General features: G+C 39.5%; 1 protein-coding gene across 4 annotated transcripts in view; it reads left to right on the forward strand.

Annotated features, from left to right (window-relative positions):
- capn15 (calpain 15) overlaps positions 1 to 18768 on the forward strand; it is a 103267-nt gene that overhangs the window by 9931 nt on the left and 74568 nt on the right. Inside the window, exon 1 of one of the 4 annotated variants that reach the window (XM_061909326.1) lies at positions 808 to 954. The exons of 2 other annotated variants lie outside the window; for them this stretch is intronic. Coding sequence is in view for 1 of the 2 variants with exons in the window: in XM_061909325.1 (XP_061765309.1) it covers positions 2700 to 2884 (185 nt within the window). In the remaining variant the exon portion in view is untranslated. Of the gene's footprint in view, positions 1 to 807; positions 955 to 1387; positions 2885 to 18768 lie in introns of those variants that run through there. One more of the 4 variants, XM_061909325.1, reaches the window with a different exon arrangement.

Genomic DNA, 18768 nt, shown 5'->3' on the forward strand with positions numbered 1-18768 from the left:
GTGTTCAAGTAAGTTTATTTATTTTTATTGGAAAGATTAATTAATCAATTTTAATTTAATTCTTCATTTTAGCTTCTGTTTTTTCGACAAAATATTTTGTGAAATATTTCTTCAAACTTATTCTGATTAAAATAAAATAAAAATATTCTGGCAAATCTAGAAAATCTTTAGAATAAAATTCAAATCTTATTTCAAAGTCTTGAATTATATTTTCAAATTTTTGTTCTGGAAAATCTAGAAAAAATAAGGATTTGTCTTTGTTAGAAATATAGCGTGGCCCAATTTGTTATATATTCTAACAAAGTGCAGATTGGATTTTAACCTATTTAAAACATGTCATCTGAATTCTAAAATTAATCTTAATCAGGAAATATTACTAATGATGTTCCTTAAAATGTGTTTTTAATTTAAAAAAAAAAAGATTCGAATTGGCTAGTTTTTCTCTTTTTTTCAGTTGAATTTTAAAGCGTCGAAATTGAAGATAAACTATAATTCAAAATTTAATTTTCATTTTTTTCATGTTTTCTCCTCTTTTAAACCGTTCTATTAAGTGTTTTTTTCATCATTCTCTACAAAAAAACCTTCCGTAAAAGGAAAAAAAATGTACGACGGAATGACAGACAGAAATACCCATTTTTATATACAGTATATAGATTTATTTATTAAAGGTAAATTGAGCAAATTGGCTATTTCTGGCAATTTATTTAAGTGGGTATCAAACTGGTTGCCCTTCGCATTAATCAGTACCTAAGAAGTAGCTCTTGGTTTCAAAAAGGTTGGTGACCCCTGCCGTAGAAGCTGGTTTTCCAGTTCAACGGGTTTGTCTGTGAACAGAGGAAGTAAGAGTCATACTTAGCTGACAAACACACCCTTTTTCGGCACAAGCTGAGCTGAGTTCCACTGAAATAAGAACAAAACCCGCTTTCTGTGCAGCGAAGATGCATCGACAAATATGTGAGTTACATTCTTTCCTTGAGTGTGAACAGTGATTTGGGAGAAGGAATGGGAGATTAGGAAGGAGGTCAGCAAAGTGATGTGAAGTGGAAAGAGAGGAGAGGAGAGAAGGGATAGTTTGAAGGCTTATCTCAGTAATGCGAAGGGACAGCTGAGTAGAAGATGGTGGTGACTGCACTGCTCATCACCAGTTAACCCTTTCTACACACCTCCTCCACACTTACTCATTTATGCAATACAGTTTTAATTGTATACATGTACGTGCATGTGCATTGTGCAGATTTTATTCCAAATATCCACTTTTGGTGATACGATATAGCCAGTTCATGCGATATTGTTATGTGAAACATATACATACGGCAGTATATTGACATTTATTTCATAAACGCAACCTTCCACTTTAGTTGCTGCTGCTGCTGCTGCTGCTGGTGGTGCCAGTGCGCATGCGCGTTGCTAACTCTCCGCTAATCCGCTGTTTGGGAGAGAGAGATTGCATCCGCGTTCACTTGCTCCCCTATGGCGTGGGATAAAATCACGTCGCGTGATAAATATAAGGAGACGAGACGTTTATGCAACGGGGGAGCACCCAAGTGGAGCCGTTTAAGAGAGGCAGCGTGGGCTGGAGGAGAACCTCGAAGAAGCGACGTGCAGCGAGAGACCGGAGCGATGAATGTCTTCTTTTTAAAAGACCTTGCCGTCTACAACACCACGGGAGCCTTGAATTAGCACCTAAATGCATATTGGAAGGAGATTCGAGGTGAAATTGTGTAGGATTAGACTTCCCGGATACTGTTTTTTTTTGTGTGTGTCACGCTTTCTCCGGGCTGCGTGTTGCGTTCAGGGGCAACACGCTCCCCGGACTCTTCTTACTGTACAGTACCACCAAGACCTCTTTAAAACTACCCGGCTAATTAGGAATCACGTGACAGCCAAGCTGCACGATGCAATGACGGCATCAATAAACCATCCACTTTTTTTTTTTCACTGGTACTAGTTGCTCATAATGCCCTTAAGCCATGTATTTTTGTAATGCACTTGCATGCCAGTCCTGTGACAAGTTGACCAACTTGTTTGTGAGAAACTCCGGGTTGAATATACATTTCGGTGGCGTTTTATTTTTTGCCACATTATTTTTTCATTAGCAGCCCATTTCCTCTTTATGTACTCAAGAGGTCCAACTTTAAACCCAAGGCGTGGGAAAACCTTATCCCCATGAGCCAATGGATGCTATGCAGCTGTGGCGTTCGAGTGCTTCCCTTCCAGTCCAGCTGTTAGCCAGACCGCATATCTGAAAGATGAGATTTCGAGGAGTTGGCGTCATGCTTGTAATTTTGCCCTCCCCAGGAAATGCAGCACATTGATTTTCTCTTACTGGACGTAAGTCAAGCTGCATGCTGTTTATTGATTGTTTGCAACTGCCTTCACGGACTATGAGGCGATTGTTGATGGCCTCGGTGAACCCTATGTTTTTTTTCCAAAGAAGGTTTTGTCAGTGAAAGTGTCATAGTTCTCCGGAAGGAAAGCATGAGCCTGCACAAACTGGAGAGGCGTGTTCGAAAGTATGTAGGAGGACTTAAGAGCGGCACTGTGGAGAAAAGCCTGAAGTCAACAAGACAGGCAATTGGGAACTATCACACTTAACTTCTTGAATGGAGTAAAAACTCCCATGAACTGTGACAAGCTGAACGGGGAGTTAATCTAAGCTGGTTCCAACAATCCAGTCTTGCTTCCTATCACCGGTGGTGATGGGGAGCTCGGCCTCATCCCTCACTGCGGAGACTGAGTCAGACCATGGTTTCCGCAGCAACCCTTACCCGCCGTCGCCCCCGGTGGGCTGGCTCAGGACCAGCCACAGCAGCCCGGTGTGGGGCACCAACTTTATCACACGGCAGCAGCAGCAGCAACCTGCGCTGCCTCATCGAGAGCGCAGGTAAGAAGCGAGAAGTGGTCGGGAACCTGCACATTAGCCAGTCGGGTGCACTCGGCAGAGCATGCCAGGCAGAAAATGACATGTGGAGGTCACAGGAGAAATGATGAAGGCTTGTGTCACTTACAGTATCTCACTGAGGTGAGTATACACCGCATATTTTTATTTCCTTCGGACCATCAAAAATTAATCTTGGAAATACTTTAGTGTAGCCAATATACAACTTGTATAGCGGTAGGGAAAACTAGACATTTTACTGTGGCCCCACTACTCTCACATGCTGATGCTACATGTTGACAATTTGGGCATGTTAGGGCGTTGGTATTATTGAAAATAAAGTCATCGTGGTGGTGTGTTCGGGTTCATTATAATGTTGGAAAATGTTTGCTGTGGGAAGGGGATCATGCTGTGCTTCACAATGCCGTGGTGGAATTTACCATGAATTGATTAACGTGGACCCCGACTTAAACAAGTTGAAAAACTTATTCGGGTGTTACCATTTAGTGGTCAATTGGACAGAATATGTACTGTACTGTGCAATCTACTAATAAAAGTTTAAATCAATCAATCAAATTTATATTTTACCACAATTAATCACAGCTCATGCAGCCCTCGACCATTACACTACCATCACCAGGCTTGACTGTACCGTAGACCAGTGGTTCTCAACCTTTTTTCAGTGATGTACCCCCTGTGAATTTTTTTTTAATTCAAGTACCCCCTAATCAGAGCAAAGCATTTTTGGTTGAAAAAAAGAGATAAATAAGTAAAATACAGCACTATGTCATCAGTTTCTGATATATTCAATTGTATAAGAGTGCAAAATATTGCTCATTTGTAGTGGTCGTCCTTGAACCATTTGGAAAAAAAAATGATGTCAAAATAACTAAAAACGTGTTGAAAAATTAACAAGTGATTCAATTATAAATAAAGATTTCTACACATAGAAGTAATCATCAACTTAGAGTGGTAATAGAGATCTATCTGGATTCATGAACTTAATTCTAAACATTTCTTCACAAAAAAAAAGAAATCAATATTTATGGAACATGTCTACAAAAAATCTAGCTGTCCATCCATCCATCCATCCATTTTCTACCGCTTATTCCCTTTCGGGGTCGCGGGGGGCGCTGGCGCCTGTCTCAGCTACAATCGGGCGGAAGGCGGGGTACACCCTGGACAAGTCGCCACCTCATCGCAGGGCCAACAGTCAACACTGAATATTGATTACATTGTTGCATTTTTTTTCAGAGTTTATGAACTTACATTCATATTTTGTTTGTAGAATTATTTAATAAATATATTTTTAAAGGATTTTTGAATTGTTGCTATTTTTAGAATATTTAAAAAAAATCTCACGTACCCCTTGGCATACCTTCAAGTACCCCCAGGGGTACACTTACCCCCATTTGAGAACCACTGCCGTAGACAAGAGACTGTTTTCTTGGTACTCACTTGTGTTGCCAGCTATTTAGTCAATAAATACTGTGTGTAGGGCTGGGTAGTACCCAAACTCAAGTCTATTATGACACCGGTGCCGAAGTAAACGGCAGTAACTGGACGTAAAAAATAAAACCTAGCGATCGATGCCTTATTTTGGTGCCAAATTCATGCAGACCTAACCAGCCATAAAATGTGCTTGAAAGTCATACTAACGTCTTTTCAGTAATGTAATGTCAGAGTCTAATGCTCTTTTAAAACTTTATTGCCGACCTTAACACGCTAACAGCAGTACTCCCATTTCACCAAACTGTAAAATTTGCAACACAACATTTTCTTAATATACACCAATCATTGTCACAGCCAACGATGTGCATTCACGAATCCCGGAATTTTGAATATGCTACATTGCAACACAAGCAAGTGGTTTTGTATGGCTGCCTGTTTTGCTGCAATACTTAGCTATCGTTTTCTGTCTGATATTAAAGTAGTTTAATCAGTCCCTTCTGGATTTCACAATGACACGATTGCCTAATTCACGCGATTCTATCCATTCCCGTGAATTTTGTGCGGCTTTGCAACTTAAATCAAAGCCCGCAACTTCCCGCACATTTTGGCCATTCACCGTCAAATTTATCAATGGATTGTGTCTTTGGGCGGCACTCAAACGTGCATGTCAAATAGCTAATCAAAACTTATGTTTGTTTCTAGAATAGACAAAGTGTATAAACATTTACCTCCTCGTTTACATGTAGTTTTATATTTATTTAACATTTTTGTATCCAGGGAAATGCAGTTAAGAAACATACTTTCATTTTCAATGCTGACCTAACAGAGGTGTGATGGTCATCTCTCACTGTCTCTCTTTTACCAACAAAAACTACTGCTATAGATTGCTCTCAACAGTTTACAAATGCTATTAATGTTTGGTGGTAAATGTGTTTGCACATAAATTACTGTTTCAGATGGACAAACAGTTTTCAAGCGTAAAACATACACAGAGAATGTCCGCAACGTGTGGCAAGCAGAGCAGACAGCGGACAATAAAGATGACTCTTTTCCTTTTTTTTTTCCTGTAATATAGTTAATTATTACTAATACTAGTTATAAGTCATTCAAACAGTACAGTAATTTGACAATGAGCTCTGAGTATGCGCTTTTACTGCCATCTAGTGTCGACTTTTAAGTCTGGTATAAAACGAGAAAAACAGCATTACTGTATTGTTTTCCAATTGTTGTTTATAACTTGTGCTTTTTGACATTAAGGTTGCACAGAAGTAGGGATGTCCCGATCCAGGTTTTTGCACTTCTGATCCGATACCGATATTGTTTTTGCACTTCCGATCCGATACCGATACTGGCTGATACTGGCCTATCCGAGCATGTATTAAAGTTTAAAGTTATTTAGCCTACTTAGTTGTCAGATTCATACTGAAAAGGATTTTAGTACTCTTGATAACATCTAGCCAGCTGAATTAGGTGAGTTTGAATAATACACAATAGTTGGTATTCAAGGATAAACACAAAATATCAAAAATTATACATGACAAACAGAAATGGCATCATTAAACAGTAAAAAAGTGAACAGTATAAAGTGCAAATAATGCTGTAAACATTATTAAAAAAAAGTAAAACACACAAACAACCTGAGTGGGATAAAATGTCTATAACTCCGCATCAATACTTGCTGTTGAACAAGTCTAAACTTGAAAATATATATATATATATCTACACACTCCCTTCAATTTGTTTGCCCCAGTCGGGGGGGGGGGGGGGGGGCAAACAATTAAAGTCCAAGCATAATGGGGAGATTCTTTCCAACAAAGACGAGCACTTCAAGATGCTCAGGTGTCAGCCTGCTCCTGTGTTCATCTATGATGAGTGCTAAAAAGCCTCTCACTCGCAAGAGTCATTAAAATGTCTTACAACTTTACCACCACGCTTGACTTTATTGTAGCATGTTTTGCACTCCACCTCTTCATCTTTTTCGTTTTGTAGGATAAAATAATCCCTCACTGCTGACATTTTTACCGTAACTTTTAATTCACACGGCCGTCTGAACGGTTAAAACGCAGACCTGTGGATGTTTTAAAGGTGTTCCGGAAAATGCGGAACGGAGTTTAGGGAGCAGCAGAAGAGTGGAATGTATTATTTAAATCGGTGTAATGGAAAACACGGACCAGCGTTTTTATCAAACTGGATCTGGATCAGCATTTTCCCATGCCTTGTCGATATGCATTTTTTGGCAAATATCGTCAGGGATCGGGGCAACCCTACACAGAACATTACTAGCAAATTCATAAAATCACAAGTAGATTCAGTGTTATATATTTTTTTATAAAGCCTCATTTTATGCCGCAACAGTCTCAAAAAAGTCAGCAAAATTCTAAAGAGGCTGTTACTATTCTGTTTAAAGGACGTGTCACAACATTCTATAATGATAAAAAATATATTTTTTTAATTTTATAAAATGTCTTGTTTGGTTTTAAAGTACCATTTTGGGCCCTGAGTCAAAGGTATCGATTTGGCACCAGCGTCAGTTAAGTAAACAAAACCAACCCTGGGTGTGTGTCAATACATTTCCAGTAGATAGTAAAGTATATCCAAGTTTAATATCTACAGTATTGTCCCTTGAGAAGATATACTGTTATAAAATTGCTGCTTAAATGTGAGGGATACACTTGAAAAAATAAAAGTGTACATTTTTTGTACATTTTTGTGACCTACTGTTGATCCGTGACAATTTAGAAAAGTCATCATGTTGACTTTTATCCTCTGCATTTTATGCAGCAAAATTACAATTCCCATCACCCTTAGGCGCCATTACATGGACACAACAATTGATCCACCTGGTCATTACAGCGAGTGGGATTGGATGCAATAATGGACGTAAATATAGAGTTCGAAGCCGTAATTGCAGTCTTTCTACAATACTTTTAGTTCCTTTCACCCAGAAGAGCATAATGTGACTTGAGAAAAAAATGCCACCTGTTGTAATTTACTGCATAAGCCAAATTACTTGAACATCTCACTGTGAATTTCGTGACCTCACAGCTATGGCTCAACTCTGCTGTTGTATAAACCCTGATCAAGTCGGAACCAACATTCCCCCCCGATAATAGAGTCAAAATCTGGATGAGCTGGATTTGTAAACCAAAATCCCACCCCTTGGCATCAACGAGCTCACAGCTGCATATTGTGGGCTGCTTTGGCAATGGCCTTGATGGTCTTGCCCTAAGAGATGATTGATCTGACTGTTTTGGACCAGTGAGTGAAAAAAACAAGCCCCAAGGGTGGTCCATTTAAAAAGTGATCCCTTCATTTAGCCCCTGGATACCCTTTGTACAGTTATGTGTTCATTTTGGGGAGTTAATGACACATTCCATGGACTATAAGCATGCCTAAAGAGCTGTGTAGCACACTTGCATGCATAAGAGACCCCAAAAAATACTCATCGATGGCTGGGAAATGCACATTTATCCTAAAATTGTTTACAGTGGTACCTCTTAAGATTGAACACTATCCAATCCAGGAAGTTGATCACAGATTTCAACATAAAATATGAAATCAGAAGTGTTTGATATTTGATATGTGCTCCCAAATCCAGCACTTTTTACCAACTCTTATCCTCCTGATCAGTGATTCTCAAACCGTGGTTTGCATACCACTAGTAGTATGTTGGCTCCATCTAGTGGTACTTCAAATAATCCCTCAACTAAATAAGGTAATGTTATTTAATCCATTGTTCAAGTCCTTTCTAGGAATGTCCCCATTCATCCAGGTCATTTTCATCTCAGGGCATTCAATCGATCGCAACTGGACTGTTAAGTTTGTCTTGAAAGATATTTCAACACTCATAAAAGTAGGCTTCACCACTTTGTGCTCAAAGACTTAGATTGGTCAGATCTAGTCCAGTGGCTTGTGCCAAAACCCCAAATATTTATACTCCAAAACCAGCAGGGTCTACCTGGGCAAGGATGGTTTCGCCCCATCCTAGTGAGAAAAACAACTGTTTCAATGCTAACGCACAAACCTAACTGTCAAAACCAACGACAGCTGTTGAAGTGTAATTTCCCCTCGTTAGCATTGAGGTATTGTGTGGTAGAACGGTCGCTGTGGATCGACTACTACCAGTCCAAAATAGTCGGAATCCCCCGCGTAAGCATTCCATTTAGTTGTAAACAAATTGCCTTCTGGTCACTGAAGATGACCAGAATGCTACTAACTCCTGTTATTTTGGTGGAGACTACATTGCAGAGTCTTTTAGGAATGGTTGAAAGAAGAGTGTTGTATGTGGGAGACAGGTGGTGTCACAGACCACCACCTCTGTTCAGGGATGGTTTTCAATCTTGTCATAGATCAGTGGTTTTTAACCTGGGTTCGATCGAACTCTCGGGGTTCGGCGGAGACTCCGCCGTGGAAATTAAGACACACCCGACTCATCGTGTAAATAAAAACTTCTCCGTATTGGCGTATTATGGATACCCCCAAACAAAGTTCCCTCTAATATTCCATATGCATGAGCAAACGTAAAAACTCCTTGAGCATTCAGTGGAGCACATATGAGCGACGTCAGACGTGCACATGCACTGCGGCCTCACCAGCAGCACACCTGTCCCAAACTTGACTAAATAAGTTAAATGTTTTATTATTATGATCAAATGACAGCAATGACAATAACAAAAAATATTGTTTTTCATGAGCTGTCTACTAGTATTGTATGTCTGGGTGGAAAACAAAGAAAAGGAAGAGACTTTGCTGTGAAAATGACATGAGAGTGGGACTCGCCAAGGTGAAGCCACGCATATCTGAACTGGTCTCTCAAAGGCAACAGCAGAAGTCGCACTGATTTGCAGGTGTGTAATTTGTTGTGAGTTGCTGTGTTGGTTTTGTTCTTTGAACAAGGTGATGTTCATGCACGGTCCATTTTGTGCACCACTAAAAAACATAACTTTGTCTTGAATTTGGAAAAAAAAAAAAAAAAATTCACTAAAGAAAGGTTTGGGGAATACGCATATGAAACTGGTGGGGTTCGGTACATCCAACACTGACATAGATGGCTTCCCTCACTCCTCTTTCGTAGCATCCGTCCTCCCTGTCCAGCATTTCTACATTTTTGTTCTCAAATGAGTGCTGTTTCTCCCTGAGGTGCAAGTAGACGGCTGAGTCTTGGCCTGAAGAGTTTGCCCAGTCTATGTTGTGCTAAGCCTCGGCTTAGTGGTTGCTTTGTTTCCCCAATGTATGAATACATTATTTAAGTCCAGTGTTTTATTTTTTTCTAAAACATGGATGGATTCAAACACTGTGTTACTATTCAATGTTACAGTGGCCACAAATATTAAATATACTTGTTAAATAAAACGTCTACCATGTTTTTTAAAAAAATACTTGGGCCTACTGCGCTACTGTATTTTAATGTTGGTGATTATGGTGGTACTTGGAGAACCAAGTATTTTCTGAGGGGGTATTTGGTGAAAAAAGTTTGAGAACCACTGCTCCAGATAAACTTATCAAACTGTGGCAGTTTTTCCTCTAGTGTTTAGCTTTTTGGGTCGTGATAAAGGTTGATACCGACCAGTTTTGTTGAATATGTCAGGGTGGAAAACCAAGAAAAGGAACCCGATCAAGTTTATTCACAATGGATTTGAATTTTTTATTCAGCGTAACTTGACAAGTTGGGTTTTTCTCGGCCATGGTACCTGCTGCTAGCTGGTAAGATGCTGTACATTTAATACCAAAGTACAAAAACATCAATCTTAAAATGACACTTTCGTAAAATGAATAGGAAGAGCCATGGTTTAGTTCAGTGGTTCTCAAAAGTACCACCTCAGTAAACATTTGGCTGATTTGCGGTCTTTTACCAATCAATCAATCAATCAATCAATGTTTACTTATATAGCCCTAAATCACTAGTGTCTCAAAGGGCTGCACAAACCACTACGACATCCTCGGTAGGCCCACATAAGGGCAAGGAAAACTCACACCCAGTGGGACGTCGGTGACGATGACTATGAGAACCTTGGAGAGGAGGAAAGCAATCCGCTCATAATCATGTGATAAAGTAAACCCTTATGTAAACACCGCGGAACGTCTCGATCTTTGCCATCGATCAATTGATTGATTGATTTAAACTTTTATTAGTAGTTTGCACAGTACAGTGCGTGTTCCGTACAATTGACCATTAAATGGTAGCACCTGAATACGTTTTTCAACTTGTTTAAGTCGGAGTCCACGTTAATCAATTCATGGTAATACCCACAGTCAGGCATGTCCATGGTGGCCTTGACTTGACTCGTGAAAAACACGACAGTTTTGCTTTGCAGGACAACCACTTTATTAAATTTTTTTAAGCAAGCAGCAACACAACAGTAGCCTCATCCCTAAAAATCGTTGTAGTCCTACACAACTCCCACAAACCATGCCCCTGCTTCCATGGTATCTGTATCAGCTGGCTTTTAAAATAAGACCCCACATGTGCACATAGGTGCCTGAGATGTGCCTGTATATGATTTTTGGTTTAACATGGTGAAATTGGCCATTCTTCCCCTTTTAAGATGTTTCAAAGTGTAAAATATGATCCCCTTTGAAGTTGGACGGTTTTATTTTGAAAGTATTAAACAGGATAACTTGTTTTTTGTTTGTGCATGACTTCCTGTCCAACACATGCAGATTTTAGATTAATTGATCCGTCGTGTTGCTGCGACTGGCAAAAACAGAAGCTCTGTGCATATTTAGCGCATGGATCCGAAACGGATCCACAGGCTGTGGAAACGGTCACATTGACTTAAATACAAACGTAAAGAGTCCACCGCCTATTTACGCTCCACAGCCGTGACACATCATCATCATGTTGAAATCAGGGGTAACACTGTGTATGAATATCGGAAAATAAAACATTGTACTTTAATCTTTAAGGGACGGCGTGGCGCAGTGGAAGAGTGGCCGTGCGCAACCAGAGGGTCCTTGGTTCAATCCCCACCTAGTACCAACCTCGTCACGTCCGTTGTGTCCTGAGCAAGACACTTCACCCTTGCTCCTGATGGGTGCTGGTTAGCGCCTTGCATGGCAGCTCCCGCCATCAGTGTGTGAATGTGTGTGTGAATGGGTAAATGTGGAAGTAGTGTCAAAGCGCTTTGAGTACCTTGAAGGTAGAAAAGCGCTATACAAGTACAACCCATTTATCATTTATCATTTAATCAAGTGATTATTTTGTGTACCAGGAGCCCGCGTAGCACTAGTGGTATGCGTACCACAGTTTAAGAATCCCTGCTCTTGTGTATTCAAACCTAACTCTTATTGATAAGATCTTCACTTACTGTGCTTAACATGTTATCATTTTTATGTAGAAAAAAATCACATTATCAGCATTCCAGCTCTCCCACAGTGTATTATTTTATTAGTCATGACTTTTATTGTACCTAACAGATAGAAACACATGTTCCGGCAATGAAGATTGTGCAATTTTCCTCTGCAACGACACCCTCTCTGGCTCGGACACACACTGCTGCACTGTGAGTGTGCGCGCGTATGCACGTGCACGCCTGTGTCCAACAATGTTAGGCAAGCTTAGCTGAGCTGTGACAGAGCATGAAATATAGAAACAACACGCTCGGATTCGCATAACCCATTGGCGTACATTTTCTTCTCAATCCTATTTCCCCTTCTACAATGTTATTTGCCTTATTTGTCTTCGATAGTTTCACTTTGTGTTCCTCAATGCACGGTCCATTGACTTTTTGGAAGCGTTTGTGTAAAATGAAGTTGTGCCGCCGGTCAGCTTTACTCAGAAAAACACTAACTGGCAACCATATAACACATTTTTCCTCATGCATTTGTGTGTTTTCATAAATCAGTGTACTTGCTACAGACAAGATTAAATTCCAGTCAAACAATATGTGGCTATTTATAAAAAAAAAAAAAAAGTTAAATTACAAGTGATTGTCACACACACACTGCATTTGACACATCCCCTTGTTCACCTCCTGGGAGGTGAGGGGAGCAGTGGGCAGCAGCGGTGACTTCGCCCGAAAATCCTTTTTGGTGATTTAATCACCAATTCCAACCCTTGATGACACTTTAACCACTAGGCCACTGAGTAGGCTTACTAATGTTTACTGATTGGACTTACCCACAACAGCCTTGTATTTATTAAGAACAAAGTTATATTGAAACACAATTCAACATGTCTGAAAAGAAGTAGGAACAAGTAGGGCTATGTGATATGAACCATAACTGATATCCCGGTATTTCTAGTCCGAATGGCTATAAAAGGTGTAAGGTATTTTACTGGTATCTTAAACAAAACATGCAAAATACTTAAGGTTGTCTAAGTGTTTTAAGGCTAAATAACCAGCGTTGAGACTAGTACTCAGATTATTTGTGTTGTAAGTTGTAACAAAACATGAGCTGCTATATTATTTTGAAAAGTTTGTTGTGTTGTGTCATTTTGCATCAAAGAAGCCTACGTAAGCGTGCAAGGGGCGGGGTTGAGCCAAAGGGAATGCTCTGTGCTTTGCCCGTCAGGCGCTAAGAAGATCAAGCGGCCGTAACAAAGGCACATCAAAAGATACCAGTATGGCGGTATTGTCTCTTTCTAAAAATATACAGGTTTGAACTATTTTACAGGTATACCGCCCAACCCTAGGAAAAAAGCAGAGCTTATTGTAGTATCTAAATGTACGACGGAGTAGCATGAGTCAATGCATGGTGGTTGCTAATGGCCTTGGGTGCCCTGAGCCCCAAAAGTCCCTCGGCTTTCTTCCCATAGTCAATACCAGTGCCGCGTCTGTCTCCGCATGATGGATGATTGCATTTATCGCCTCTCTACTCGATAGGTTTTCCTCTCCCTTTTAATTGGATTAGAACTGTCCAACACTGGACTTGAGTCGCATTGCTGCGAGCCGTGCTTATGTCTGAATAATTTCAGCTTGTTAGAAGCTGTCTGTTGGGGATGGGGTCAGCTCCTAAAGAACCATAACATAGTTGGCATGCAGACTATGCAACGGTGTTTATAAGTAGGTCTGTAGCTATGGGTCATAATAGAAATTGCGTAGTATATTGATACGCTTTTTGAATTAATTGAGTAAGTGGATAAAACACACTTTCTCACCCTGATGCGTACTTTAGGAAAAATTGTTGAATTAAAAATGTTTCTGCTCACCGCTATCATCAATCAAAGTTTATTTATTTAGCCCCTAGTCACAAGTGCCTCGAAGGGCTGCACAAAACACATTGGCATCGTCTGATCTAAAATCCACATCTGGGCAATGACTAACTCAAAAAGCCAAAAATGGGGAAAAGAAGAAACCTTGAGAAGGGGTCAAGTGGATGCCTAGTGGGTGCAGTTATTGAATTATTCATGATAATGTGAAAGTCCAGTCCATTGGAAGGCTGTCACAGGTCTTCTTCCATATCGTATAGCGGTCCAGTCAGTGCAGGTGGGCCAGTACAGGCGTAGTATATTTTCTAATAAATGCACATCATCAATATTGGAATTGCACTTTTTACATATGTGCATTAATAAAAATGAATACAAATCTCCACACAACAAATCATGACACTAACAGACCACCACTGTCATGTGTTCACTGCTGCAGCGTCCGCTTGGAAATCATGTCCTCTAATTTAAAGTTCCGGGCACTTCATTCAGTCTGGATTTGATCAATTGTTTTTATTAATCACAAACAGCGTTCAATCAAAGCAGCAGACCAGACCTGGGCAAATTAAGGCCCGAGGCCACATGCGGCCAGTTTAACTTTTCAATCTAGCCCACCGGACATTCCCAAATCATTTTTTTAGAACTTTAAAATGTAAAGTGCAACTGCCATTATGATGTGTAGTGATGTTTTCTAATGACCGTAAGTCTTGAACTTTACAAAGTATTTCGATGGTTGGAATCCACGCTTTTGGATGATATACTAGTTACTATGATCATCTAATTAGTTACTACCATCCGAACGCCTCCCTGGGGAGGTGTTTAGGGCACGTTTGACCGGCAGGAGGCCACGGGAAAGACCCAGGACACGTTGGGAAAATTATCTCTCCCGACTGGCCTGGGAACGCTTCGAGATCCTCCGGGAGGAGCTGGACGACGTGGCTGGGGAGAGGGAAGTCTGGGTTTCCCTGCTTAGTCTGCTGCCCCCGCGACCCCACCTCAGATAAGCGGAAGAAAATGGATGAATGGATGGATGATAATCTAATTAGTTACTATGGTCATCTAATTAGTTACTATGGTAATCTATGTCACAACAGCTCAGATGAGGCACCAAGCAGTGTGGGTGGGAAGCGTTTCTACAGACGCGGAAGAAGATTTTCACAACAAAGTTTTAAAGCTTAGGGATTTATCAGATATATCAGATTTTCGATGGGTTTATTTTGTACCCTTCGCGTTCATATTTCACTGTTTGCTGCATTTTTGTTGCGTTTCACTTGATTGTAAAATATGTTGATGGAAAGGGGGTGTGACATTATTGTTTGGTCAATATTCAGTGTTTTATCATCCATCCATCCATTTTCTACCGCTTATTCCCTTTCGGGGTCGCGGGGCTGGCGCCTATCTCAGCTACAATCGGGCGGAAGGCGGGGTTCATAGAAAACAAATTTTAAATCCATTACGTTTTTTTAAGGCGGTCTGTCATAGCGTGTTTAGCATTCATCCATCCATCCATCATCTTCCGCTTAATCAGACATTATTGTGAGGTTTTGTATTAATGTCCCTTAAAATAGATATACCGGCCCCCAGACACATTTTTTGTCTAAATGTGGCCCCCGAGTCAAAATAATTGCCCATGACTGTAGTATGCTGATATTATATATTTGTACCATGAATTGATTAACGTAGACCCCGACTTAAACAAGTTGAAAAACGTATTCGGGTGTTACCATTTAGTGGTCAATTGTACGGAATATGTACTGAAGTGTGCAATCTACTAATAAAAGTTTCAATCAATCAAAGCCTGCAACAGACTATAAATAGAAGCTTTTCTTATCGCTGTTGATGAACATTGTGTTGTATCTCGTGATCATTTATGTGGGAGATTAGTGTAACTTGGTGATGTCAGTAATTGTGTCACAATATTTAAGTTCCCATCTTGCTAAAGGCTTTGCTTTGTCAGCATGGCTCTTGCTGGCTCTGCTAAAAAACCCATTGGTCGCAAAAAGTGATGGCTCCACCATCTTCCTCCCTGAACCTGGAGCTTCTTGTCAGCTCGCTACTATTGTGCTCGAAAAAACCTCTGACAGTTTCCTCTGTGTAAATATTCAAATATCCCAAGCTGTCTTCACTGCTGGCGTATTTGCTCTGTGAAAATGAGCACGTCATGAAATATTCACAGAGGGCATCGCGGGAGGTCAGGTGCTTCTGTTCGTCTATTGTTTTCCATTTTTGCCCTTTCCCGAATGGTATTTGGATTCTTGCGCCGTACTTGTCTGCTGGAGTTAGTTGGTTCAAATCATATGAATGATTATTGGGTTGCGGGGCCCTTGTCATAAGGTTTTGATGGTCTTAGAAGTCAAGCTTACATAAAATGGCAGCAAAAGAAACGTAACTGTTTCGAAAAGGACGTCGCAGAAGAGGTTTAATGTGAACAATAAGAGTTTTTGTTTCTGCTGTGTTTATACCCTTTTCTTGTTTTCCAAAATTGCTACTATCTGGCCCGCAGATCCAGGTTAGAGTCTTTTGGTTTGTAAATCAATGTTTTATCTGAAGGAGTTACATCGCCTTTCTTCAACACGTTTTACTAGAATTAAGTAGTAAATTCAAAAGTAAGTTAACAGGTTAGGGGCTCTACTGTGGCACAAATGCTATATTTTGATGGAATCTCAAGGTTAAGTTTAACTGTCCTAAACATTTTGTACTCAACACAACACTCCACACGTACCAACAAAGAGACTTGGTGTATACCTGGATTGACCTATGCGAGGGAGCAATAAAATACACTATAAAATGGAAGAAGCGCTAGGTTGTTAAGTGTTAGCTTCACTGCTAACTCAATTGCATTGGGTATTCTAATTTTTATTACACATTAGATAAACATTTACGTATTTGCCACAACATATTGGGTTGGGTGTCATTTCTATAGTCCATCTCACTTTTATGTTAGCACCTTCCTGTCGCTATTAGTTGCAGGAGTCTTTGGGCACCTCATGATTCAATTACGATTCAGGTGCTACGGTTCAATTATAAATTGATTGTTTATGCATCTTTAATTATTGTACTATACAGTATATCATTATCATATTTTACGTTATTAATAAGTATGTTTAATTGTTAATAGTATGTATAAAAAGGCTCCATCTTTGGCTGTTATCTATAGCTGACAGTGTTGTTGCACTGTGTGGGATGGAATGGAATCGAACTGTCATCTCACTTAAACAGTACAACAAAAGGACATTTTCAGTTCAAACCCGTTCAAGATGAAACATACAGTACATTATACAGGGTAGACAGAACAGAAACACTGATAGGCTGCCACAAGTGCGGCGCCCCGTAAAGGTGGGGAAAAAGGTAAAACATGGGGTGAGGAGTTGAGTTTGTGTTTGTGTTTATTTGGAACATGCATGCATACAACATGATACATCACAATTTCCAGTTTCTCATGTTTGAAAAGGAGTAGGAAGAAGCAGAACCTAATTAGTCCTACCCCTTTTCCTTTACATAGCAGTTGCTAAAACTTTTGTTCACTTCCTGTTCTCAATTTATTCACAATATACTTCAAAATAATGACGTTAAAAATTAAATAAATAATAATGAGTGAAGTAATTTATATTTCATCTGGTGAGATGAATAAGATTATATAAAAAAATGAATGGATGGATGAAATAAATTCAGAATGTTTTATCATGGGTCTTCTCCATAGTACTTTGTAAACACTTTTAAGTTTGAAGAGTCTCTTAAAGTGGATCATTGTTGGATTTCTTTACTTAAACCATTCCACAATAGTATTCCACAGACTGATATACTAAAAGATTTAAAGTGTTGTACGAGCATTCAAATGTTTTAAATAAAATTTTTGTCTAAGATTATATTTATATTTTGAGAAGAATTGTTGTACATTCTTGGGTAGCAGATTAGAGTTTGCTTTGTGCATAATTTTAGCTGTTTGCAAAGTGACTCTCTTGTGAAATTTCAGTATTTTTGATTTAATGTGTAAAGAGTTTTTTTGTAACAAGGTGAATGAATGAAGTGTACTTTTGTAGTTATTTCCCCATATTTCTGCACAATATGGTAAAACTCGCAAGCATTAGAGAATATGGAGTGGTTTTTGGTCTAAAACATGTTTTGCTTTATTCATTATTGACGTGTTTCTTGTCACTGTTGTATATTTTTATATGAGATTTCCTGTTCATTGTATCATCAATCAATATCCCTAGACATTTGGTTTCATTTACTGTTTCAATTTATATTCCGTCTATTTGTATTCGTGTTTCACTATCCCTTCTACTGTTGGAGGAGGAGAAAAAAAGTAAGTTCCAAACTAAACTCCTGTTTGTGGAAGTGCTCCGTTTGAGACAAGGAAAAAACCTCAAGCAAAGCACTTAAACATGTTACGCTACACAACTCGAGACTTTCAACCGTAGGTATTATTCTCTTCCTTGACTTGTTAGACTACATGCATATTTACTTTTCTTAGTTGTAAACTTTCTGTTGTACCATGGTTCCTATAAGACTTCTGTGGAATTGTAAATAACATTTATTATTTTCTTTTTTCATTACTTGACATCCAAGCTAGCTTAGCGCCATGGCTAGCAAAGCTTGTTCTTTCCTTCTTTCTCTGTGTGTGTCCGACGAGATTTACATTTTAGAAACATCTTTATTACATTATTTAACATACATAAATAATCGATACTTGGACATGTGTCCAGCCATTCAAAATTGTCCACGTTCCAATCGTGGTGTATCAAAGATTCAATAATTTTTCCCACCTTTGGTTTGCTATCTTTGCATGTTTTGCTTTTGTCTTCTTCAGACAGCTAGCTAAACCATGGAGTCTGTGGATTTGGATATCAGGCTCAAAATTGGCCATATTGTTTTCTAGTGCGTACCAGGCTAGTTAAGTCAACAACGTCCTGTATAGAATTTTACAAACTTTTTGTGAGATAGTTCTCTATTTCTAATCTTGTTTCCATAATGTTGATCCCTTTCGCTATTGTGTCAAAGTAGAAACTATCTGATACTCGCATCTAGAAACTCGCCTCCCACTCCCAGCACTCGTGGCTCAGGCCTGTAATTGTGATGTGGGAACCCTGCCAGGGTTGAGTAATAAGTCCTTTTACTCATTCCAGAACACCTGGCTGGTCGAAAGGAATCCCTGCCAGTTTATTTGAAAGTCAAAGTAACCTTGACTCATCAATCTAAATATAAGATGATTTCTTGTGTCCCAGAAATTATTTTCAGTTGGAAAACAGGCTTTGTTCCAGATGATGTGGAAAGAATACAAATTTGCCAT

Source organism: Nerophis ophidion, linkage group LG08 (assembly GCF_033978795.1).
Source record: "Nerophis ophidion isolate RoL-2023_Sa linkage group LG08, RoL_Noph_v1.0, whole genome shotgun sequence".
In the NCBI taxonomy this organism is placed as follows: Eukaryota; Metazoa; Chordata; class Actinopteri; order Syngnathiformes; family Syngnathidae; genus Nerophis; species Nerophis ophidion.